This window comes from Sminthopsis crassicaudata, chromosome 6, assembly GCF_048593235.1.
Source record: "Sminthopsis crassicaudata isolate SCR6 chromosome 6, ASM4859323v1, whole genome shotgun sequence".
In the NCBI taxonomy this organism is placed as follows: Eukaryota; Metazoa; Chordata; class Mammalia; order Dasyuromorphia; family Dasyuridae; genus Sminthopsis; species Sminthopsis crassicaudata.
In genome coordinates this window covers 103,120,315-103,146,473 of record NC_133622.1, presented here as the reverse complement: position 1 = coordinate 103,146,473, position 26,159 = coordinate 103,120,315, and the positions used below count along the sequence as shown (strand labels likewise).

The 26,159-nt window shown below is 35.2% G+C and overlaps 1 protein-coding gene across 21 annotated transcripts in view; it reads right to left on the bottom strand.

Annotated features, from left to right (window-relative positions):
• The window catches only part of TENM3 (teneurin transmembrane protein 3), a 3,351,339-nt gene that overhangs the window by 91,499 nt on the left and 3,233,681 nt on the right, over positions 1–26,159 (bottom strand). For 14 of the 21 annotated variants that reach the window (XM_074276236.1, XM_074276245.1, XM_074276241.1 and 11 more), the window contains 6 exons: positions 22,070–22,096; positions 20,374–20,391; positions 19,314–19,460; positions 6,251–6,467; positions 5,094–5,213; positions 4,538–4,799 (listed from right to left, as the gene is read on the bottom strand). In XM_074276236.1, the coding sequence (XP_074132337.1) occupies positions 4,538–4,799; positions 5,094–5,213; positions 6,251–6,467; positions 19,314–19,460; positions 20,374–20,391; positions 22,070–22,096 (791 nt within the window). The remainder of the gene's footprint in view (positions 1–4,537; positions 4,800–5,093; positions 5,214–6,250; positions 6,468–19,313; positions 19,461–20,373; positions 20,392–22,069; positions 22,097–26,159) is intronic. The other 7 variants (XM_074276242.1, XM_074276248.1, XM_074276243.1 and 4 more) reach the window with 2 other exon arrangements.

Below are 26,159 nucleotides of genomic sequence, written 5' to 3'. Positions count from 1 at the left end.
AGCTCTGGTTACTTGGTTGACAGGACCAAATGATATGTGAATTTCAATGTTGGATCTCTTGAAATATTTAAAAGTCATTCTTATGGCTGTTGGCTCCAGCCTTCTCTTTTCTTGGCTAAACATCTCCAATTCTTTCAGCTCATTCTAATGTCACTGACTCAAATCCTTTGCCATCTTAGTTGTCCTCTGTTAAATTCTCTTCAGTTTATCCATCTTGCTCTGGAAATGTGGCATACAGAAGTGAGCCCAAGTACTTTCAATGTGTTTGGATAAGGTAGAATCCCCATGAGACTTTCATCTCTATAGTTCTGTATACCTAAAACTGCATTAGCTTTCTTTACTTCTGTATCACATGACTGTCTCCTACTGAGCTGAATATATATATATCCCACATGTCTTTTCTCACACTTTTTTGGTCATTTGTGAACAACTCCTTGAAAAGACATACTCCGGATGTGGAATTGTCTGTGGTCAGGCCCTGTAATCAGCAGAATTCTTTACTACTCTAGCACCTTCCTTAAAGGAAACCTAGCAGGTCAACAAATTGGACTCTGGTTTCAATTCTCCATCAGTGAGGATATGATTCTGAAGTAGATAAGGCTGAAAAAGAACACCGAGGCCTAGAAAACTTGACACAAGGAGGCCATACAGTCATTAAACGTCAAAGCAAGTTGGCCGTCATCTGAGATTTTTCCTAACCAACCATAAGATATGTGAATAAATTAGCAAGCTTAATGACTAATTAAGAGGTTGCACGTTAATTGTGTATTAATCAATAAATTGTGCAAGTCTATAATGCTTCTCTGGACAACATTAAAGTCTTCAGGAAATCTGACAAGTTAAAATGATTATTGACTATACTTTTTTAGTAGCCATTCTCAAAGTGTGATCTCAGATCCTGAAGGGTCTGTGAAGTCAAAATTTTTTCTTTATAAAATTAGTATCTCTTTTACTTATTAAAACACTTCTCCCTTTTCCAATTACATATATGTGTGAAGCCACATATTCATCTACTTTAACCAAAATAATATGTCATTAAAGACTAATGCAGAAGCATTTATAAAAATCCAGCTGTCTTTTCTTAAACCAGATATTAAAGAGATTAGTAAAAATATTTAAAATAATGTCATCATTCTCAATTTTTGGGGGGAAGACAAAGTTTTTATTCATATAATTGCATGTATTAATATGAGATTTTTAAACAGTATTTAAATGATTATTAGAATTTAATATATTAATTTTAATCATTTCTCTCACTTTATTAATACAAATTAACTTAAAATAAAATTTTGGAAAATTTTCAGCTTTAATTTCTAATACTATAAATAATGGTAGACATAATCTACATAAATAAAAACTCTTTGGGGGCCTCAGTAAATGAGTCTTAAAATGAAAAAGTTTGAGAACTATTTGACATATGCTGAGATCTCAGTATTCCCCCTAATATGATCAATATATCTTGGAGAAACCACTATATTTAAACCTCAAATTGAAAGAAAAACTCTGGAAGTCAAAAAGGTAAAACCACTTTAGGAGAGAAATTTTAAACACTTTAAACACAAATTAATTTGTGATCTGTTGTTCACCCTTCTTTTTTTCATGTGAGATAGATTGCCTTTCTTCACATTTTTTCTATTGGTTCTTAGAATTTGCACTGTATTCTAGAATCTGACTTTTTCTTTTGAGGTGTGGGTTTTTTGGGGAGAGGGGTGTTCCTTTTGCTCTCTGTCTTGTTCAAATTTGGTCTGAGATACTTATTAGTCTGATCCTGTCAAGTCATGTAACTTTTAATCTGACTTCACTGTAGAATGGCATTAATTTTATCACTCATTTCCCAGGGTTATACTGAGGATAAAATGTTATAATATTTGCAAAGCACTAGATGTAGTGGATAGAGCTCTGGGCTTGGAGTCAGGAAGCTGTGAATTCAGATCTGGCCTCAGATACTAACTCTGGCAAGTCACTTTACTCTGTTGGCTTCAGTTTCCTCATTTGTAAAATGAACTGGATGAGGAAATGGCAAACTACTCTAGTATCTTTGCCAGTAAAACCCCAAATGGCATCATGAAAAGCTGGACATGACTGAACAACAACAAAATAGCACAGTATTTGGCATATTGTGAGTGATTCATTTTTTTTTTTCCTCCTTTAACCTCAAGAATTCTAGAGTTTGAGATGTGGGAGATCTCAGTGACCACCAATTTCAACCCATTCGTTTTACATAAATAGAAATGAAGGCCTGGAGATAATTCTTAACTACAGAACTTAGAATCTGAAAGATTATTTAGTAAAACCCTTTCAAGTTTAAATATGAAGAAACTGAACCTACACGGGAGTGAATTTGAACCTGGGTAATATTGAGTCTGGAGTCAAATCCAGCCTCAGCAGTTACGTGTTGTATAATCCCAGGCAAGCCCAGTAACTGTTTGCCTCTGTTTCTTCATCTGTAACATGAGCTGGAGAAGGAAATGGTAAATTACTCCAGTATTTCTTTCCAAAAGGCCCCAAATGGGGACACAAAGAATCAGACACGACCGAAATGACAGAATAATCACAACTTCTTGATTCCAGAGGCTAAATTAGGCTTTCCACAGTGACACCAATAAGGAGTGTCAGAGCTGGTCTCTGTCCAGAGCTACTTGTGTGAAAAGCAAGTTAATTTGTAGTAATAGTATTCTTCTCTTGCAAACAGAATCGTTTCTGGCCAAACAATTCTGACAAGGATAGTGAAACAAGGATACACAACATCCCAGCATTTTAGACTTTACAGATGAAGAGACCTTTAGGATCATTTTCTGCCTCCCCCTGATTCTTATTTTATGCATGAGAACACTGAAGACCAGAAAGGTTAAGGCTGGCTTTCAAGAATGGTAATAACAAAAGAAATAGGGAAAGCAAGATAAAGAGATGGTTTTGGCAGTGCCACTTTATGGAAGGTAAAATTTCTTTTCTCAGCTTTTCTTTTTCTTCCTAGCGATACTAGGAACATGTCACTAATTCTTGGATATTTTGTGAACCTCCAAGTTCTTTCTAATTTTGCTGTTTCTATTTAGTGCACCACCAGTTTTCTAATCACTCAAGTTCACAATCTCAGGATTGGACTTTACTATTACTCTCTTGTACAGACTCTTCCTTCTAGCCAAACTGGCCTTTTTGCTATTCCCTATATACATCACTTATCTCTTTGGAAGTCCCAATTAAAATCTCATCTTCTACAGGAAGCATACACAGTCCTTCTTAATTCTAGTGCTTTTTTTTTCTTTTGAGTTATTAATTTTCCTATATATTTTTTATACATAACGTGTAGTCTTCCCCATTAGACTGGGAGCTTCTTGAAAGCTTGTCTTTTGCCTCTTTTTGTATCCCTAATGCTTAATACCGTGTTTGGCACATAGTAGGGGGTTTAATAAATGTTTAGTAACTATCAGTCTGTCTCCCATGTCTCTCCTTGGTGGTCTTAGTTCCCTTCAAGACTCATCTTCTATGATATGAATTCTTTCCTTGTATCTTTAGTTGTTAGTGGTATTCTCCTATCCTGTCTATGAAATTACTTTGTGTTTATTCTGAGAGCAAAAAATGTGTCATTTTACTGCCTAGTACAGTGCCTGACATACAGTAAGGGTTTAATAAATGCTCAATGATTAGCTGCTCACTGCACATGTGATTTTCCCTCTTTAGAATGGAAGCTTCTTGAATATGGACATTTTATCCCCTGTCTCTTGCACATAGCATATTTCCTGAATTAACTGGTGGCCTAGCTTTCAGGAAGTTGCTTCTATTGTGGAATAGATTTTTTCTGACTCTTCCTGTTGGCTATATTTATTTCAGGGCCAGTAGGATTTCATATGTATTTTAGAATGGGGAAGGTTTTATTGAATTAGGAAGACTAGATTACTCAATCTAATCCATGTTTCCTTAACAACATTTCTCTGTGATGATGGCCAACAGAGGTTATCCTGGCTTAAACAAATACATATTTGTAAAATGTCTTCACAGTGCTATCTCACTCTGGAAACCACAAATTCCTAATACTTACCATTTATGAATATTTTTATTGTCCTCAATTCCTTGCCCTCAAGAACTAAAAGTATTTTTATAGTAAAAAACATATGGAAAGGAAAAAGTAATAAACGCATCTTCCAAGTAGCATAAGGCCTGGTTAAAAAAACAAATAACATGTTCTATCCTTAAAAATACCATCATCACTTGGTGTACAGAGGATGAGTAATTAATTATTTTAAGAAGATACATCAGGTATTATGTATATATATTTATGTATATAGAAATATTTTTATATATCACAAAGGGTTATGCCATTGTTTCAAGGACAATCTTGGTCAAGACAATTTTCTCTCATATTAATTGTGAAATGGATGATAATCAAATAGTATATGCTTACATGAAGAGAGCAAAAAGCCATTCTCTTTAGGAATATCATTTTACATAGCCTTAGCATTAAAAACCAAACCCAAATTCTTTTAAGTCTTTTTGAAAGGCACATTGTTAGAAAATAGTTTATTTTAAAGTTATATCTTGCCTGTGTCTCAGGAATAATGGGGCTGTCTTCAGGAGAAGATCTGAAAAAGGTGGACAAAGGTGATGACACAATGATGGGATTTGGCCTCACAAATCCACTCAGATCACAGCTGGGAATGTCATTCTCTTCTTTCTTCATGACTAGGGTATCCATCACATAAAAGACATTCCAGGGAATCCACACAGTGTGATACTGAGTGAGGAATGGTGACCGTTCAAATACCAGAGTGAGAGATGCACCACCATTTGCCACCAAGTCAAACCTAAGAAAAACCAAGATAAACTTAATGAATTTTCCTGATCCAGAATTCTACCATCACAAATTACAGCCTCTTTCTTCCTTGCATTAAGCAGTTTTTAAAAAAAGGTAATATATATCCAGAAAGTAGCTAATAGTAACTCTTTTCAATATGCTTTCTCACACAGTTGTCCAAATTCTCAAAAACTCATTTCGACTTTAAAGCCCTCATAATGAAAATCATTCCTATTATTGAAGCCCTTTTTCCTAAATAAGCAAAGAATGTAAACATAGATGTATGATAGTAGCACCAACTTACATCCCATCCTGGCGAGTGATGGTGTATCCATACTCCGGGTAATGAAAAAATGAGACGTTAACTCCAATAAGGGGAGTTCCATCCGCAGTTAGCACTTGGCCTCTAATGACAGATGCAAGGCTGTGGGAAAAGTAAAAGAATTAGAATGAACATTTGTTTTCTCAGGCCAACATTACTGTGATTTATAGGTAATGTAACTTAAAAACAGAAAAACACTACCACATGCAATCAATTGCTATTCACAAAATCAGAGCTGAAACACTCCCAAGCCAATGCCCTCTTTTAACTCCGTGTAATTTACATTCTCTAAGTGCCTTCCTGTTTACCCTGTGTTTTAATTTGTGGCAATCTGTTCTTTGGAGAGATATCAAGACCAATAATTTAGTGATGAATTCTTAAAAATTATAAACTCTATGCTTTTCTTCTATAAGTCATATGTCTGGCACTTACATGAAGAAAAGTATACTTTCCAATTAATTCTGAGGCAATCTGGAAATCTGCGGGGACCAAGGAGTACAAGATTTAAAGGGGCAATAAGGAACATTTGTGCAACAACTTTTAATCAACTGCTGTGCCTAACTGCACTAATGCTGTTAAATTTCTGCAGACCCAGGAGTTCCAGTGTAAATCATCTTCCTTTGCTCAGTGAGACACAAGACACCTGCTTTCACTTATGGGTTTATTTTCAGGTCATTACTGCTCTGTAAAGCACCAGTCAAACAGCTTATGTAATCATACCACCATGCAGTTAGCAGTTCCATTACATTAATTCATAATTTATATTATTTAGTGAGCTCGGTTTAAAAAAAAAAGTGTATTTCTTTCTTTCCTTTTGGGCTATTTTCATGGCTTCTTCTGATACACTTCCAACTGCGCTAACCTGAACCAACTAGTTAAATGAAGATTTATTGACTCCTTAATGGAATGTCCTGTTAGGTCCTAGGTACTGAACTTGGCAAAGAGTGTGTGCTAAGTCACAAATGCTGGACATAGTTAATTTAGTGAAGAATTAACAAAGAAAGGAAATTGGGGGATGGGAGGAGAAATAGCACATTCATTAAGGGTACAGTCAGCATTTTCCATGCCATGCAGATCAATTACTGTTAGACACAAACAGAAATAGCATCTTATATCTTAAAGACAAAACATTAATTAACCTTTTATTGAAAGGGCTTTCCCCAGGTATAACATGAGTACTGTCCGGCCCTGTAAGAAAACTAATTCGATCATAAAAAGACTTAGCAGCTTGCTGAGATGGTGACTGTAGGCTTTGGCTAATGATATCTTGTGGATCGGGGAGTCCACGACAGTAGGGTTGATTCTGGCAGGAACTCTGTAAGCAGCAGTCAGGGTCCATACAGTCAATTAATCCATCTGCAGATAGAAATTTAAACCAGTGAGTGAGCCCTTTTTTCAATGCATTTTTGACAGATACATAGCTGGGGGACGGGGACGGGGAAGGAGAAAGAGGAGGAAAAGTAATGTGTGACAGTGTGATGTTGTAGTTGGAGAACTGGCCATGGACCATGTTCAAGGCTTGAGTTCACATCCCACTACTGAGACACGTCACCGTGTGACTTTGGGCAAGTCTGCTAACCTCTCAATGCTTCAGCCCAGCTAAATTGCAGAATGTTTTTTTGCCAGTCTACATTTGGAGAAATAGTTTCCTCACCTGAACTTCTTAAAATAATAAAATAATTAGGTTTTTTTGGGAGGAAAGCAGTCTATAAAAATTTTATGAAATGCAAATTCATTTTAAAAACTTGTTATTCTAGAGGGTATTTTTGTGGGAAGGAAGATAGACTTGGGAAGTTTAAAAATAATCTTTCATTCTGGACTAAAAAATTATATTCCCTTATGAACAAATGACTATTAATGGAGTACATGTAATGTCTGGATTAGCAATATTTGAATACTGTTGAACAGGGCTTGAATTGTTTTTTTTTTAATTTTAATTTTTTTCTGGGGAAGAGAATACATCTTGAGTTAATATAATAAAATATATTTTAATTAACATAATATGTTTTGATAAAGTTGTTTTATCTAAAAAAGTCCTCTGACCATTAATTTGTTTCAGGCTATCAAAAAAAAAAAAAAAAAAAACAAAAACAAAAAAAAAAAACAAACTGCCAGAAAAGAAAAAGAGTAGTGTAAATGGAAACAAAGTATCCAAATTCATTAAGTAGATCAATATCATAGGTGGAATAAGATAAGGGATGACAGAAACTGCTCAGTTGCTTGGATCATATTGACAATATGAAGACATTAACTTACATTTCTCTGTTATTTTCCTTTATTAATTTCAAATATGTAACTTTGGTATTTAAGCTGAATGTGGTTCTGTATGTGTGTCATATCATATGTGTTATATTAGTCCTATCTCTTTTTGAAACAATAACAAATGTATTGGGAAAGGACCAATGTATGTGTGTGTATGTGTACATACATACATACATACATACACACATATATATGTCCTGAAATAATGACAGATAAAAGTTGTTTGAACTTTGAGATCAGTTTTTAAATAGCCTGAAGGCAGATTTACTGCTTTTTCACTACCTTGCTTAATCATTTCCCCAAAGGGTTATTTATAGGGAGACTGACCGCCTAGAAACACTGTATTTATTGTCAAGCTATAGGAGATAATGCAATGATGTTGCATTTCGTCATCAGATACTATAATAATAAGGTTAATGCTTTGTATTTATATTGTGCCACTCTCTGAGGGGCTGAAAACAGGAAGTTATTCAAAGACATACTGATAAGTGACAGACAGCTTTTGTCTCACTCACACAAATATGATTCCTAGCTTTAAAAGGTGGGGTGTGCAGGTGGAAAAATGTACTTTCATGTGACAAATCATGCTTATGTATTGAGACTGCATGAAGAATCTTTAAAATGTATCTTATAGTTTACTTCTTTTATGAATTCCTTTCCCTATTTTGGACTTGTGCAAATGAAATAAAATGTCCATAATTTTTGTCCCATAGATTCTATTACTACACATATACCCTAAGGAAGTCATTAATAAGAAGAAAGTCCCTAGCACCTTTTGTGGTAGTAAAGAACTGGAAACAATGGAGATGCCCCATTGATTGAAGAAGAACTAAGCATACCCCTGGGAGCATGGGGGGGGGTTAAGGGGAGACATGAACATAATATAATTTTTCTGTGGTATAAGAAACATTAAATATGATGAATACAGAAAACATGGAAGGATGGATATGAGCTGATATAGACTGTAATAAGCAGAATTAGAAAACACATACGACTACAACAATGTATATGTGAAGAGGGGACCCCGAAACTCTGAAAATCCTTAAAGAAGAAAATCTCCTTCAACTCTGCGTCAGTGAGGGACCCTACCCCAAGGACTTCATCTTTCTTATCTGGGTGGGGTCGGCTCAATCCTGAAACCCCTTGAATTCAATTCAAATTCCAGCTCAAGCTGAAACCCAATGAGAAGCCAATCTGGGACTCCACCCACGAGCCCCCTTCAGCTTGTAGCCAAAGCCCCCTATTATAAAAGAGCCAGACTGGAGCCCTCTCTTTGCAGAGATGTCAAATATACCAGCCATATGTTTGACACGCCATGGGCCTCTGCCCACTGCAATACTGTTTCCAGTGCCATATTCTCTTTACCCTTACCTATTTCCTTAACCAGGCTTTAAGCTTACTTCCAATCCCCATAATAAGCCTCTAGGTTTTTGGGTCTGTAAATTCCTTTACAGAGAACCTATGCTTGCGCAGAATCCCAAAGGATTGTAGGGTAGACAAACCCTTCCATTTGATCCTCTGAACCCCAAACCCACTATTAGACCTCATTTAACTCCCTGACCACCAGAAACCCTAATTTCATTTGGGTTCCCCAAATCTAAACCTCATCATATGGAAATAATGACCATCATAAGACAACTGATTATTGATGAATTGCCCAAAAAACAAACCAAAAAAAAACCAAAAACCCAAACAAGAGGAAGCCCAAAGGGATACGAAAGGACATTTCCTTTGATTCCTTTGTAGAATTGAGAGAATAATAAGTATGAAACATTGAATATATTTTCATACTTTTTTGATGTCAATTGATTTTGTTGATTTTTTTTTTTTTTTGCCTTTAAAAATATTCTTTTTGATGTGTGATTCTCCTGGGAAGGAACAACTGAAAGAAATTTAGGTAATATAAAATCAAGAGAGATAAAATTTATTTTTAAAAAATCCTTTCCCCATGAGAACTGAAATTAATGTTTATTTACTATATTAAGCTTTGGAGTGTAATGAAAAGGAGTATCTGAAATATTTATCAGCTTTTATCACCTTATGCTTTCCAGTACCTATGGAGAGTGAAAACAATTCACTGAGGGAAGGAATTCCAAATTTGATCTGTCACCTCTCTAAGACTTTCTAAAAAACTCAACATTTGATGTCTTAGGGGTTAAATGTCTTCTCCTTCCCCCTCCCCCCACAGTGCAATCCCTTAGGGAATATATGGTACTGTTGCCAAAGAGGAATGCTCAAATTTAGTCATTCATCTTTGTTAGTTTATAAAAAGCAAATGTACATCTGGCGTGGAGTCTGCAGGTCATAAAACTGCATGAGATTGACACCTTCTGAACTAATCAGCTGGAAATGCATTTTTACAAGCCTCTCTGCTAACATCAATCAGAGAAAGAATCTCATTTTCAACAGCCAAGATGCAGGGACACACTGTTTGTTATTTTTCTGTGGAGTTTATCAGCAACTTGCCCAAGCGAGTGACGGATGGTTATGAATCTGGCTCCCTATAACTTGAGAAAACATTTTTCATTCTTTGTCTGTACTTATGTAGCTAGTACAGTCTAGTACAACTAAGCTGATGACGTGCTTGGCCAATGTCTAGTGTGGTAAAATCGTCTTGGTGGAGTAACTCACAGCTTAGCAAAATCACTGATGTTTTATTTTTGCCTCTGAAAGTTAGCTTATATTTATATTAGCTTAGAAACCATACTTAATAGCATCTATTATGAAAAATATCTAGAGATACTAATGACAGTTACAACAGTTACAACAATTAAATATTGAATTTTAATGTGAATTTGTATTTTTTAAACAAAAATGAAACATTCATGTAATATTGTTTATTATTCTTATTGACAAGAATAATAAGAGATGACATTTTAAAAATAGCACTTCATGGTTTACATAGTACTTTACATGTTATCTCATTTGATCCTTGTGACTATCCTGAAAGATACACATACTAGTAAGTAATAAAGTATACTTTAGTTCCATTCACATGATAATTTCATTTCCAGATTTAAAAAGAGAATGGAAAAAAAATGAATCACTTTCAGTTTGCATACGGTTTCCATAATATTCGTTTAATAGAAAAGAAAACTGATACTCACGCAAAAAACTCAAGGCTAGTAAAGTCCATGAAATCAAATTCAGCATTTATTCCACCCTATTATAATGCAATCAGTTTTAAAAGTTTACGTATTTCCTTTCTATCCCTTTATTTAATCCTCACTATTATGACTTCCCCCTTCCCATATAATTTTCTTATATTCCTCTCCATTTCTTATTCTTATTGTTCCTATGTGTGTAATTGTTCTATGAAACCAATCTTTGCTCCAGACTCCATAGTTTTCTCCTATCATCTATCTGAACTCTTTCAATAGTTTTCCAACTGGACCTTCTTCACCAAGTCTCTTCCCTTCTGAATCCATCTCTGACTTAACCACTGAAGTGATATTCCAAAGGTTATGTCACTCCAGGCTTACTACCCATTACTACTCTTCACACAACCTACAATGTGACCACTCTTCATCCCATCTTTGTGCACACTGTCCCCCATATCTGGATATAATATTTTTCTCACCTTTGCTTCTCTGAATCCTTAGGTTTTTTAAAAGCTTGATTTAAGATTTAAGAAGTACCTATAAGTGAGGACCTTTTGGAACCCTCCTAGGAATTCTCCTTTCTTCAAATTGTCTTATTTTTACTTTGCAAGTATTTTGCATTCACATACCTATTGCCCAGTTTCCTCCACAGTAAGCTCCTAAGGAGCAGAGATTGTTTCCTTTATATCTTTGTTCCTGGCCCAATGTGGAGCACATAGTAAGGGCATAACAGATTCTTGTTGTGTGATCTTTCACATAATTCTCAATTTTTCTCATGCAACTGTGCTCCATTTGTCCCTTGTCTGATTACAGTCCTCCTAACTCTTCTCCTCATACATAACATTCTCTACCTATAATTCTCTCTTCCAGCTCTTGCCATTCTTTTAAGAGACTCCTGGATTCTCACTGCTGTGAAATTTTCCCTAACTTACTGGAGGAGAGGTCATGAATTTCTTAATGCACCCTGTCAAAACACTGTAGATATAACTAATACCCTGATAGCCCCCACGGTATTTAGGAGACCATGAAAAGGGGTTTATATGATAGGGGCATTTTTGAAGATAAATGGGCTAATGGAGGAAGGAAAGGGTAAAAGGAGAGAGTGTCTCTGAAAACTCTTGCTCAGGGGCCTGTAATTCAAAACTTATGCCAGGTGCAACTTGCATGAATTCCCTTTCATTCACCATTCCCAACAATAGGCACTTAACATAGCTCATGCATTATTTATTTATGTGTTTGGTTGTATATGTATTCTTTATGTCTGTCTATACCAGAGTTTCCATCCATAAGTTTTTAAGAGTCTGGAACACTTAGACAGGTGCAAGAAGTGGCTGTAAAGAGCAAAGATGTCTTGAGTTCAGTTGTATCTCTTCATTTTAGTCTCCCTCCCTCCCCTCAGATACTGATCACGATTATCTTTAAATTATTAAAGATTTCTTTTTTAAGAAAGACACAATTAGGTGTTGTTTCTGCTTGGTAATGCTGCGGACCAAATGGAAAGTTAGTAATTCATAAGTTTATAGAATGTTAGAGCTGGAAAGGACCTTAAAGATCATCTAGGTTCTAGGTAACTTAGTTCTGGGGACAGATTTTGCTTTCCTTATGATGATTCTGGGAAACAGAACTTGCTACCAGAGCACAATATCTTGAAGGCATGCTTGAGATAGTGAATTCTATATTTTAAAGTTATTTCCATAATATTATGATCCTATGAAAAGACAAACAGCAACATCAGTCTGATATAGACTTAGGACGAATAGGGATGGAGAAAGTTGTTATCATGTAAGAGGTCTCTTGATCTGATAGAGGTAGTTGGGAAGTAAAACAAAGATTGAAACTGATCACAATAATGGAAATATGGGGCAGCTAGGTGGCGCAGTGGATAGAGCACCAGCCCTGAAATCAAAAGGACCCAAGTTCCAATCTGGCCTTAGACACTTAACACTTCCTAGCTGTGTGACCCTGGGCAAGTCACTTAACCCCAGCCTCAGGAAAAAACAAACAAACAAAAAACAATAATGGAAATATTTTCAAAGGAAATTTATAATAGATATGATTGAATAGATTTTTAAAAAGAGCTTCAAAAGCATTAAAGATGGAAAACCTAGAGGTCCAGGGAAGGTATATATATTCTTCTCAAGGTTAAATAGTGATTTAGAGAGAAAAGGATGATTAGAATCTGGGTTTCCTAAATTTCAATCCAAACACCTTTCTGCTAAACTCATCATGTCATATATGCTTACTAATTAATATATAATCACTGACTGCTATACAGTATCTACCATACAGATAAATTTTGATTAAGTAGAATGCTTAAGGAATGATATGCTCTAGTTATTTGAACATTTCAGTATAACTCAGCATTGTCTCTTTGCATGTCAATTTATTTAATGACATTTAATATTAATATGATATGCAATATCATAATAATATTGAATAAGCATGTTTGTTAATTCAATAAATGAGAAGTTCCAATTTCAGTTACCAGTATATTTTCTTTTACCTTTTTTAAAATCAGTGTCATCTATTAGACTTTAAGCTTCTCAAAGAACAGGAATTCTTTGTCACATGTGTTTTATTTTGATCATATTGATGAAGACTAGGCATAAAAATGGACCAAACTTCTACTTTTTATATCGACCAGGTCCTCAATGTGTCAGGGAACTGATCTACTAGATATTTCTGTGGCAGATAAAGTACTGAATTTGCAGTTAGAGGATTTGGGTTCAAATCGCAGCTTTGCCACTTATTGTCTTAGGACAAAAGTCTTAAGACTTTGGGCAGTCCACTGTATTGTATCCCCATTGGTAGAATCCTGAATAACATAAAATACAATGGAATTATGTGATAGTCATGACAGTTTGTTATCTGTCAAACACCAATGACTTGATCTTGTTTCTAACTAGAAGATTAGAGACTGTGACTTCATCACCACTTGATGTGTTAGCAGCAGAGAGAAATAGTAGAAACATTTGTGGGAGTTTTATTTAATGTGAAATGATTCTGTGGATTTCTTCAAGTTAGATATGAGTACCATATACCTATTATCATCTTTGTTGGAATCAAACCGAGCAAAAGAAACTTTATAGATCTTATCCTTTAGAAATTGAAATTTTTGAAAATCTCTTTGAGGACAACCCTGCTTCTATATATGGGGAAAGTCTGTGAGGGAAAAAGAAAGCCCTAGGTATTCCCTAAACTATCTCCCTACAACATAGAAGGCAATTGGGTCTCTAAATGTTTGAAATGGTCATTAACAGAGTGGTCATGAGTTCTCACCCTCAAGTTGTGTTCCTACATTTTAATTACTTTTGTAACAAAGTTACAAAGAGGTGAAATGGAAGAGAAATAAGCATTTATTAAGTACCCTAGTATGTGCCAAAACTGGGCTAACTACTTTATAAATATTATCTTTTTTTTGATCCCATGTGAGGTAGGTACTATTATATTCTTATTTTACAATTGAAGAATTAGACAGCACAGGTAGTTAGCTTCTAAATCTGGATTTGAACTTGAGTCTTCCTTATTCCAGACTCATGCTCTATCCACTGTATTTGCCTCTAAACAAGAACCATTATCTCAGATTTATATGGTATGTCTAGAATACTCATTGCAGTACTTTATGAATATATGCATTTTCTGGTGGGGTTGTTTTCTCCATGCATATAGACTGTTCATCACCTTATAACTTCACTTATAAGTGTGCCCCCAAATTTACTATCTAATGCAGGAGTGGTGAAACTTTTTCTGCCAAGGGCCTTTTGGATATTTGTAACATCATTCATGGGCCATACAAACTTATCAACTTATAGGACTCAAGCAATGGGAAGTTGAGATACCTAGCTTTCAGGTCATCATGCCTTAGCAAATGATTTTTCAGGCCTCATTCAGCCCATGGACCAGATGTTCTCCACCATGGGCTTAGACAGGCTGGTCCTTCAGTAACAGCCATCTGGTTTCATCCCTGACTGGTGATTAGTACCATTCTAACTCAGTAGGACTTTGTATTTCACTGAATCCTTTTGGGATAGGTCTGCAGTCAGAAAGCCTAAATTTAATTTTGGTCTTAGATACTTTCTACATATTTGACCATGGCAAAAAAGTGGGCAAGTCACTTAACCTGTTTGCCTCCATTCCTGATCTGTAAAATGAGCAAGAGAGGAAATAGTAAACTGCTTTACCAAGAGAACCCCAAATGGGGTCACAAAGAGTCAGACAACAAAAGCAACAACAAATATTCTTGAGGACCACCTACGTTGAAGCATCAGTCTAGAAATTTGAAGGCTATCTAACATAGTTTTAATGCAGGTCTAAAGAGCTCACATTAAATTAAAAACAAAAAGCCACACTTAAATATTCTTAATTAAAATAGGAAAAATATAAATGTTCTGCTGTGAAGAGTCAGAGGCAATGGAGCACTGAGCACAGTGTTTGGCACATAAGGGGCACTTAATAAATGTTTATTGACTGCCTGCCTGACAATGACTCTAACTTACAGTGAACATATATTTAGTAAAACCTTTAAGTAGGAGTTATGGAAAATTATCCGTTTGTGTTCTAGTTTGTCCTACTGGCAAGGATGATCATTCAATTCAGCTCACAGGAGATAATGTGTATAAAAGTACTTTGTAAATGCTGAAGCACTATATAAAGAGTTATTATTTCCTCCTTAGTAAGCTGAGATCCACTATAAAAGGAGAAAGTTGGACATGGTAATCTCTAAGGATCCTTCTAACTCTAAATCCAGGTATTCTTGGTGAGGCCAGCTTACTAGTCTCTTCTTTTATATCTCATTAAATTAAAAAATATGAGTTAATAAAAATATCCTGAAGTGGCTAAAAATATCCTGAAGTGGCATTTGGTTAACAACAACAACAACAAATTATTACATAATCGTGGGCAGTGTCTAAAACAGAGATGTAAGACGTGTGACTTGTAACCTGCAACATTCCCAAGTGTGGCCTGAACAGATGAAAATGAGACTGAGAAATATTTAGCAAAATAAATAAAATACAATAGAGCATTGATAATAGTATATTTAAAAATTTAAGTCAATATAGACCCGGCAAGGATCCTTAGGTACATAGTGACCTCCATTTGTATTTGAGTTTAACACCAGTGGTTTACAAGTTAAAAAATATAAATTCCCAAATTGTGCATCATATTAGTTCCTGACACAAAGTCAATATTTTAACAAATTTTCAGTATTTCCAGGTTATAATTTTTACCTAATTTCCATCTGCCTTTTGCTCTTCTGAGTGGTATATTTTCAGGTCCTGAGAACCTAATCTTCTGATTCATTCTATGTTATTGCTGAATTTTGTCCCATTCTACATTACCATATGGACTTTGTCCATAAGAGTTTCTTCACAAAGATACCAAAGTAGCTTGCCATCTCCTTCTCCAGTGTATTCCCATTTTACAGATGAGGAACTGAGGCAAAAATGGATTAAGTGACTTGACTAAATGTTAAAGAGGCTTACTCGAGTAATCCTAGTTAAGAGTCTTTGATGGATTTTAACTCAGATATTCTCAGGTGCAGGGCTCTGTCCAATGCCTATTGGACACCTATACTCTATTCCCCTTTCTGTACTTCTACCCCTCCAGACTTAGCTGTCCTATGACTGAATTCTTTTTCCCCAGAAATCTACCATGCAGGCCATTTCCTTGGAGAGTTCTTTCTGGGGCCTCCATCTTGGGGACAAGACCTGGCTTCATTCCTCTTCCAAATGTACTTCTGACTCTTTGGCCTTCACTATGATGGACTCTGTGAGCTGCTACGTGTCTGATTTTCAGTTCTCTTTTATGTACTGTCTTCCTCCTTTAGAATGTAAGCTTCCTGAGAGCAGGTTTTTTTCCCCTTGTATTTGTAATCCTGACACTTTTAGCACAGTACTTGGCACTGTGTAAAGGCTTAATAAATGCTTGTTGTCAATTAGTTTATGTTTGGTAAAATCTCCAATCTCTTTTGGTACCTTGTCGTTCTTTTCTGATTTTCATTTAACTATTTTTAGTTCTTATTCATTGTTTTGTCCTCTCTTTTATTTATTTGTCTCTTTCTGAGAAAATATTTTTCCTCTTTTCTAGACATGAGTGGAATTTTGTTGATCTGTCTTTAAAGTGTCTCCCTCTTCTCTTCTGGGACTCTCTCTGCTCCACCTTTATAATATCTTCCATTGATCATCCCCTCATTCTGTCTCTTGAATCCATCTGTTTCCTTGCTCCCTTGTTTCCCCTCCATGCTCCCCCAGTTACTTTCTTTATTTTGTCATTATATTTCTCATATGTTCCATCTGTTTCATCTTTTAGCTTTCTCTTCTCCTCTCTTTTGTTTGTTTTTATTTCTTCCTCTTCCTTTCTGATTCCTGCATCACATTTCAAATCTCTGGTTTTTTTGGTAGCAGATCCTCAAACTAAAAACAGATTAATGTGGAAATATTAAATGAAAAAAATGATTTACTCTTTTAACTTTGGCAAGATTTTTATGTTGTACTTATACTAAATGGAACAACAGAAGTAAATAATGTTCTCTTTTATCTGTCTTTATTACCTCCCTCTCCCTTTCATTTCTTCCCTTCTCCACCAACCTGGTCCTTGCAGCAAAAAGGTGGGTTTTTTTGGGTTTTTTTTAGGAGAAATAGACCATAAGCCTTTTTACTCTTCTGGGTCAACAGAACTCCCATCTTATACTTACCAATTTATCATGTCCAAATATTTTGGGGAGGCTGTTAAGCATCAAGGAATTGAAAAGAATTTACTCATACAATCACTTTACACACTGAGAATGTGCAACACAAAGGCTTTTTTCCCCTGTCTTCATCCACTTTGACCTCCCTCTAACATCAAACACTATTATTTACTCCCTCTATTTGAACTCGTCCACTTTCCTTGGCTTTCAAGATATTATTGTCTTGGTTTGACATCTTTCTGACTCTTCAATGTTCTTCAAGGCTCTTCTTTCTGCCCTCTCCTGCCCTCTCTTTCCACCTGCCATCTTATCCTCTCCCAGATTTTTCTATGATCACCTCTATGCAGATGACACCCTGATTTCTATTTCCAATCTTGACCTCCCTTGACTCCTTAATGAAGTACTTATCATTTGTCAGGCACTGTGCTAAGTGTCAGGTACATACAAGGCCCTGCCTTCAGGAATTCTCATCTCAAGTAGCGATGACAATCAAATAACATATTTAGGGGAACCTGCCTTTTCTGCAAAAGGGAACTGAAGCAAATGGCAAGAAACTCAGATGCATAGGTTTAATAATATTGATAATTATTTGCTGGTTAAATCAAAAACCAATGATCTCATTTAATTGTTGATTTAACCTTAAGTGGAAAAGAAATGGTTAGGTGTAATTTGGTTAATGTTTAAATGGTATCTCCATTGTATGTTTTCCTAGTCAAAGCCCGAACATACATAACTTGCTAAAATTCATTATCTTCTTCAATTTTATGAGAGATCAATGGTGATTTTGGTTAGTTTAGTGACTAAGTCTATATCAGAAATTTTTGAATGTGTTTCCTCTACCAATGGTTCTTCTTTGAAACTTTTTCCTTTAAAGAGTTGCCTATATCACTGAGAGATTAAATTAGGTGCACATATTCATACAGTCAGTATGGGCAAGAGGCTGAGTCAGAATATAGGTCTTCATGGTTGTAAAACGGTGCTCTGTCCAACACACCATAGGCATGTTTAGTGACAATAATCACCACCTCTGTACCCCAGTCTTTCTCTCCCCAAGAAAAAAATCTAAAGAAAGGGTAGTGTCCCTTTAAGAAACGTTCCTATTATCTCCTTTTTTTAAGAGTAACCCAGAATATTTCTGAATTAGTATCAGAGATTTATAGCTCAAAGGAATTCTAAGAATTTCCAGTCTTCTCATTCTATAAATAAGAATACAGTGGGTTGATAAGTGACTCAGCCAAAGTCATCCAGGTAAAAAGGGACAGAAGTCAAATGTGAATTCAGGACTTTGGACTGCTTTCCATCCTTTACCAGCTACCTGGCAGGGTAGGCATCTCGGCTGAAGTTCAGTATGGAGCCTTGTTGCAGAGGGACATCATTTTACATGCTAGCCTAGTGCTTTGGACGTAGTAGATACTTAATAAATGGTAACTGATTCATTGTAATCTTGGGTTTTTTTCTGTGTTTTAGGTATGCACTGCTTCTTTGATATGATTTTCTAAAAACCAGAATTAGTCTAGCAACTGAAAGCAGACTTCTGTGCACCCATTTGGCTGTCTGGTGCTTAAAGAGTAAAGAAGAAGGGGAATAATTATAGCAGGTTAAAAAGGGATTGGAGTGTGTATGTGTGTGTATGTGTGTGTGTGTGTGTGTGTGTGTGTGTGTGTGTGTGTGCGCCATTTTCCCTTTAACCTCAACATTTTTCCCTTCTTAAAGAAACTCTTAAGGGGAGCTTCCTTTTAAATTTCATTTTGGTCTACAGTGAGTATATGATGTCAGTAGAAAAGAACCAAAAAGGGTAGTTAAGGAATAATTTTAAAAGGGAGATAGGAAATATGGTAGGAAGATGTGGACATGGATATATCATAGTAGGATTTGGGGACAAATAGGGGAAGGCAAAGGAAAGCTGGATGCTTAGAAAAAAAATGTGGGGGGAGGAAACAGAAATGACAGCTAAATGCAACTACTTTTGTTTTTTTTCTAAACAAAATGATCCTGTGTTTAAGAAACAATAACAATAGTCCAAGAATTCTACCAAATCATTTTAATCTTTAAAGATCCTACAGGCCAGCAGCACACAACTCTGTGCCCACTGAAGCTTTTTAAACCTCTGCTCTGCCATACAATTGTTTCCCCTTGCTCAGTACCTCTTACCTCCTTCATTGTCCTTGCTATCTGTGCACAGAGTCTCCATGGCTACATCACATCCTGCACCTCTCCACCCGGGCTGGCAAACACAATGCCAGCCGTTTGGATCCAGTGTACATCTTCCATTGCTATTGCAGAGACCAGGGCAACCCTCTGTCAAAATAGACAAAGAATGACATCACAAGCAATTTAAGTATGGAAAGAATCTCCAACTTCATATGAACAAATAAGGGACACTTACTGGGGACAGGCCTTTATAAACAGCACAAATACTGTAATTGCACATGGATAGAAACAGCAACGTTCCCTACGTAATCTAGGTCTTAACCAAGTGGCATCTTTGATTGGCCTGACACTTGAGACACCACTTACCTGTGTGGGATGGAAATATATGCAACAATCCTCTAAATACCTGCAGGCCAGACAAAATTAAGTTTATTTTATTTCCCTTAGTAAAGCAACAAGGTTGACTGAGCATGGTGAAACAATTTCCAAACTAGTGTAATTTCCGTATCCCTATTTGAGATTTGGAATGTATGGCAAGCATTAGTGTTACTTGCTAGGAAAGGCCTTCTTGGAATACCTTGTTGCTTTCAACAGATCTTCTAATTTCAAAAGCATGAAAGTGGGCATGAGCATATGAATGATGTTAAAAGAGAATGTTAATTTTATCTGGTCTCAGAGTTGCCGTATATTCATGTGAAATTACAGTGCGTTCAATAACTGCACAAAGTATAGGCCAGTTGTAATGACTATACTTTATGCCCATAGTACATTCCTTTTCACAGAATAAGCAAAGCCCAGGAAATAGTGAAGCAGCTTTAGCATCTATTCTAACAAACATCAGGATTCAGGCTGCATACGGATGGGACAGAACCGACAGGATTTCCAACTAAATGTAATAGCTATGCGTATTTGATTACTTAGGACGGACAAAATGAAATACCATAAGGACCACAATAAAACATTGATAGACTGAACAAAAACACGGTAGTGACGTGCTTCAAGACAGATAGCAGAAAGTGATATTTTGTGACAATCTCCCTAAGGCTTTTTGTGCTGTTACCTTTATATCCTATCTTGTCTGCTTTTATGGGCAAGGAGGGAAAATTTGGGAAACAATTAAAATAATTTAATATATCCAAAATCTATAATTGTCTCAGTCTAACATTACATAATAAGAAACAGTTTTTTGCCAATTTCTATTGATGATATCCGGCATGCAGCCAACATGAGCCGTGTATGAGGATGACACTCAGGCAGATTCTGGTATTCTTATCCTTATGAGTGTGATAAGACACTGACAAAAGCAAGGACAGAAATGGCACCAAAGTCCTAATAATAAGTGGCTACCGATTAAGTCTCTAAGAAAACACAGTTGTCAATAACTTTATACAAGATAAAAATAAAAATATTTAAGGCAGCAGATTATGATTATTATTGTTGCTAATTATTATGTGTGTGGGGGAGTGAATGAGTAGTACATCAAACACTCCATTATCTTTGCCAATTAGAATACTGCCCTTGTTTAGAAGAAAGAGGTAAAATTTCAGATGTTAAGACAAAGTGTTAAAGAGATTTCTACATCTGAAGTCTCCTTTAAGAGAATTACTTTATGAACTCCCCATCCTATGCAACTTGAAATATCTTTGAGAAAACATTTGTCTCTTAAGATTATTAGTAACAGAAAAAAGGGGGTTCTGAAAGTCTCTTGTGGCAAGGAGGAATGAAATTAGTCTTATGGATACCAACAGGTCAAGTTGAGATTAATTTTGCTGCTTCTTTTCTTTCAGGCAGTTACCACCTATGTTTACGAATTATATAATAGTTATAAAAGGCTAATTTTGCTACTGAACATGATGGGATTTTTTTGGTGGTTATTTTGTTTTGGAAGAAATGAAATAATTTAGTTGCTCTACTGACACAGAGGTGCAGTGGCTGATTGCATGCACACATGTGTTATTGTATGAAAGCCTGGATATTGCCATGAATATTGCCATATTCTAATGAAAAGCACAAAGAAGGAATAGAAAGTACATAATCTGAGAAGGGGAAAGAGGGTTTTTTTAATCTCAATTTTTAAATTAACATTTATCTATTTCTACAGTAGCTGAAGACGTGAGAATCTGCTGTTTTGTTCTGGCCATTCATTTTTTTGGTATGATGTGTCCAATATCAATACTAAGTACAATTGACAGTTTTTTATGTGGGTCATAAAGACAAAATTGTCTTTATATCTTCAAACTTTTAGAAAAATAAATAATCCAGAATATCTGGATGGATTTTTCCCTTGATAATCATATTTATGAAGAGATATATTTATATACATATATTGATCAAAATTTTATTTCAATTTGATAGTTTCTTATGCTAGAGCATAAGATTCAAGAGGCATGAAGTATTTAAAATTGAATTGCCAATGACAAGAGCTAAAGGGGCCCAGGAAAATAGCAAATTATCTGTTGTCTTCAGTTTTGGTTCCAGTGAAAACTAATGTATTTACATAATGATGCAACTAGTGATATTCATTACTACTAATGTGAGACACAGACACTGAAGTCTTCATACTGTCAATGGGAAGCATTTCACATAATGTGAGCCTGATTTATAATTCATGAAATTATGCATGGAAACAATCTATTTTTCACGCCTAATGCAATATTACATACATAATTTTCTATATACATAGATATGTATAAAATATATATACGTGTGTGTATGTGTGTGTGTAGACATGTCAACAAAGAGCAAATATACAGTACCTTTAACTATCTTATCCAAATAGTGAGCTTGAGAAATTAAAAAGAAAAAAAAAGAACAGACAGACATTTCAGAAGTGTCACATGGGACAAGGAAAATTTCAGAATTTACATGCAAATCGAGTAGCTGCAGCTGACATGAGACTCACATCACACGACAGAGATGCACTTCATATCTTCTAAAAATGCAATATATTCACTTTTCAGCAAATGTAGTCATGACTCCAGGAAATACTCAGCATTTTAAAGGAAAGGATTCAGGTTAAAGCACTGCTACCTTTAAATGATTTGGATTCTCTCCCTTCCCCCACCTATATATTTATTTTTAATCATACAGTGACTTTGAGCAAATCAAAACTAAATAAAATGCTCTTGGAAGAATTTTGGTAATTCACACTTATGAAAGGGATGCCTAAAACAAAACATCAAACTGTAATGGTTAGCTGACTTAAGGAAAAATACTTTCTTAAAAAAGTGAAATATAAAAAAATGGAATGAAAAAAACACACAAAAAGTCTGTGAGCACACTTGGATTTTGCATAGATTACAACTGGGATGATGCTGTGCCATGAGTCACTTGTGGTCCTTTTGTTGGGATTGATGCCCTTCAGAACTCATTTTGGTAATATTACTCTTGAATAGTCCATGTCACAAGAAGCTACCTAAAGCTATCAAGAGGAATTAAAAGGAAAAAAAATAAGACATTTATTGATGCTCAAAGCTGCACCTGTGTCCTTCCAAGCAATTTCCTGCGAATTTACGTTGGCTTTTGCTTCTTCTTGCCAGTAAACATAAATACATTAGTGTCCATCTCTTTAATCAAGGCTGCCATTAAACATAGGCTTATGAAAAGCCCTGAATGTCTTTGTTCTGTCAAAAAAGGGCTCACAGATTTGGAACCGGAAGGAATTTTGGAAGTCAATGATTAGAACCTTACTATTTTATAGATAAGGAAGATGAGGCTAGGAGAAAAATGAAGTAACCTGTTCATTTAAGTAACACCTACCTCTTAGGTGTCTAAGGCAAGATTTGAACTCAGTTCTTCCTGACTCCAAGTTTAACACGTATCTATTGTGCCTCCAGATATTGTCATTCAACAATGTTTAAGCTGTTAATTTTTAATTTTAAATCTTTGTCTACTTTTCTTGTTGTTAAACAACATCAGATATTTTCTATCTGTATGGTACTTGGATAGGCAAAGATTATGAATCAGGTTGAAAATCATGGCTGCACTTTGACCAAATGTCAATACTGGTTCCACTATTACACATACAAACATAAACACACATGAGATGGGCACATGTTTATAGGGTAAAGATTCTTAATATTTCTTTTTGGTCATAGTCCCCATGGACCTTGGACTCTTTCTAAGGAGTTTCATTAAGACTCCTTCTAAGAATATATTTTTAAAATGCATAAAAATAAAATACCTAGAATTACAAAGGAAACTTACTGTTTTGAAATACATTTCTCAAAATATTTAAAAACCAAACAAATGCTTGGGTCCTAAGATAAGGAACTGTGGGTCAGTGTGTTTGGAAAAAATTGAAAAAATCACACTTACTTCTGAAACAATTTCCCCCATTTTTTAGGTGGGTGTTTATATTTTGTCAGCAAATTGAGTGGAGAAAATATGGAGCTAATAGAGAGACATATGTTTGTTTTATTCATTTTTTCTTTTTGAAAAATAGAAAGGTAGCAGAAAATAGAATTCAATTTCCAAAAAGGAAAATGCCACAGGAACATGTGCAGTTTCAAAAAGTGAGGCAGACCTGCAGTCTCTTTCATTTGATCTACTTGTCATATTGAAGAAATGATTATTTGTAGGAAATTCCTTTCCTTATACTTTCTTCTGATATTCTCAAATACCATGGCACAATAATGGTTAATTTTTCACATTAAAATATAATTTTGAGAACTTTTAATTCAACTCAACTAGTAAGATTCTAAGCCATTTTCATCAGGGATTATTTGGTTTGGTTGGTGAATGGTCATAACTTTGTTTTATTTTTGGGTTATGAAAACTTTAGACATTTCAACCAGCATGAATTCTGTATAATAATTTTAACTTAGATTAATTGCTTTTTAGGGAATAATAATTTGCTGCCACTCTATGGGCCTGAATTTGGCACATCTTTAATTAAACAAAACAATGGGCCAAATTATGTGAGGGTGTGTCAGGGTGGAGGTTAGAGAAGGAGCAATTGTGATAGGCATGGCATGGTCCTCTCAAAAGAACCAGACCATAAAATTTATTTCAAGCAGATGGAAGAATGAAATTAAAATCAATTCAGACGCTGGAAAAACATGTTAGGCAAACAAATAAAAATTCACTTACAAGAAAAAAAAATAATTACAATGTGAAAAAAAAACACTGAGAATCATTGCTTGCACTTTAGATACTGTTGACCAATAGCTTAAAACTAAGAAGGAGAGGAAAATCTTATTTTAACTTTGGGGAGAAAAATTTCTGATCCTGTTATTCCAAGACAGGTTGAGGATAATGATAAGGTTAAAAGTGACTGAGTTGCACAAGTTACACATAATTATTTAAAATGATAAAGGCAAAGATAAAAACAAATAATTATATAAAGCACCAAAGAAAATGATAAGAAAAAAGAATGAGTGTATTTTAGGAAGGCATTAAGGAACAGTAATCATAAAATATATATTAAAAATTAATAGAAGCAAGCACATTTGTAAAAATGCACCACAATTTACCCAAAAAATCATCTTGAAAAAAAGGAAAAGCACATTTTTACCTTCAAAAGGGTCCTTTTCCTTTGTGACAACAAATATATCACTATACCAACACTGTATTTAAAACAGGTGATCAAAAGCATATTATTGCATCTGGTCTGAAATAGGTTATATTTGAAAAACAGTTTATCTTGAAAAGATTAGACAATCTTTTTTCATTAGAAAAATGTTCTCTATGGAAAAAATGAAGGATATATACCATTACTCATTTCCATTAAAGATTTAAGAAAATTAAGGCATTCATGTTTTAAGTCTAATAAGATGTGACAACAAAGGAGACCTGAAATCAGATGCCTTATTTCAGTCTGAATAACTGCTTCACACTAGTCAGAATAAAGAGATATCTTTGTTTCTGTGAAACAAAGCAATTAAGCCAGGTAAGATGGTCCCTGCCTCTAATCCTAGTTACCAGGGAGGCTAGATATTGTATCTCATGAACATAGGTTTTCTGACTGAAACGGGTTTTGGAGATCAGGTGTGTGCACTAAGTCTTGCAACAGTGAATTGATATTCCTTCTTTCCTCCCACCCAGGGCATATGTGGGGAACACCAGATTGCCCAGTGGGGAAAGATAAACTAGCCCAAGTCAAAACTGGATGATATAGTTCCAATAAGTAGTGGGATCAGATCTTTGAAAAATTCCCATAATTCCAGCTAGGCCAAGATGAGGAGATCGAGTGTTTAGAAAAACAACAATAAAAACAATAAAACATAAGTAAATAGACTTTCTTAGAAATTAAAAAGTGTTTACCACCTTTTGAGAGGGCTTAGTAATGATAACAGGATTAGGTATCTTCCATTGGGGAAGAGTTTTGAAATATCAACAGAAACTCAACAAATGAAACAGTTCCTTTTGAGCTTCTTGACTTTAGAATGTTTTCAGCATACAACCCTCGTTATAACATGAAAAATTGGAGCAATCACCCTGGGGGCCATAAACTACTCAGATTCATTGGGATCCCCCATTCTGGGGATGGGAGAGAGGATGGACTATAACTCCAAGACGCATCTGTTGCTTAGGGGAAAAAAAACACAAACTTTATACATTAATGTTATCTAAACAATCCATAACTTAACTTTTCTGTGCTTTTAGCACTGAGGTAAAAATTTCTAATACCCTAAGGATGATCCTCTACAGTGCCTTTCTATCAATTTTCATTCTTCTCTTATAAAGTAGAGGCCAGAGTTGGTCTTTTTTTTTTTTTTTTTTTTTTTTTTTTTTTTTTTTTTTTTTTTTTAGGAACTAAGTAAAGGAGAGTGTTTCTCATTGTTTTATTCATCACCATGGGCCCTCATCGTCTCAGTGCTGCTGGTTCTCAGGGTCGCCCTGCTT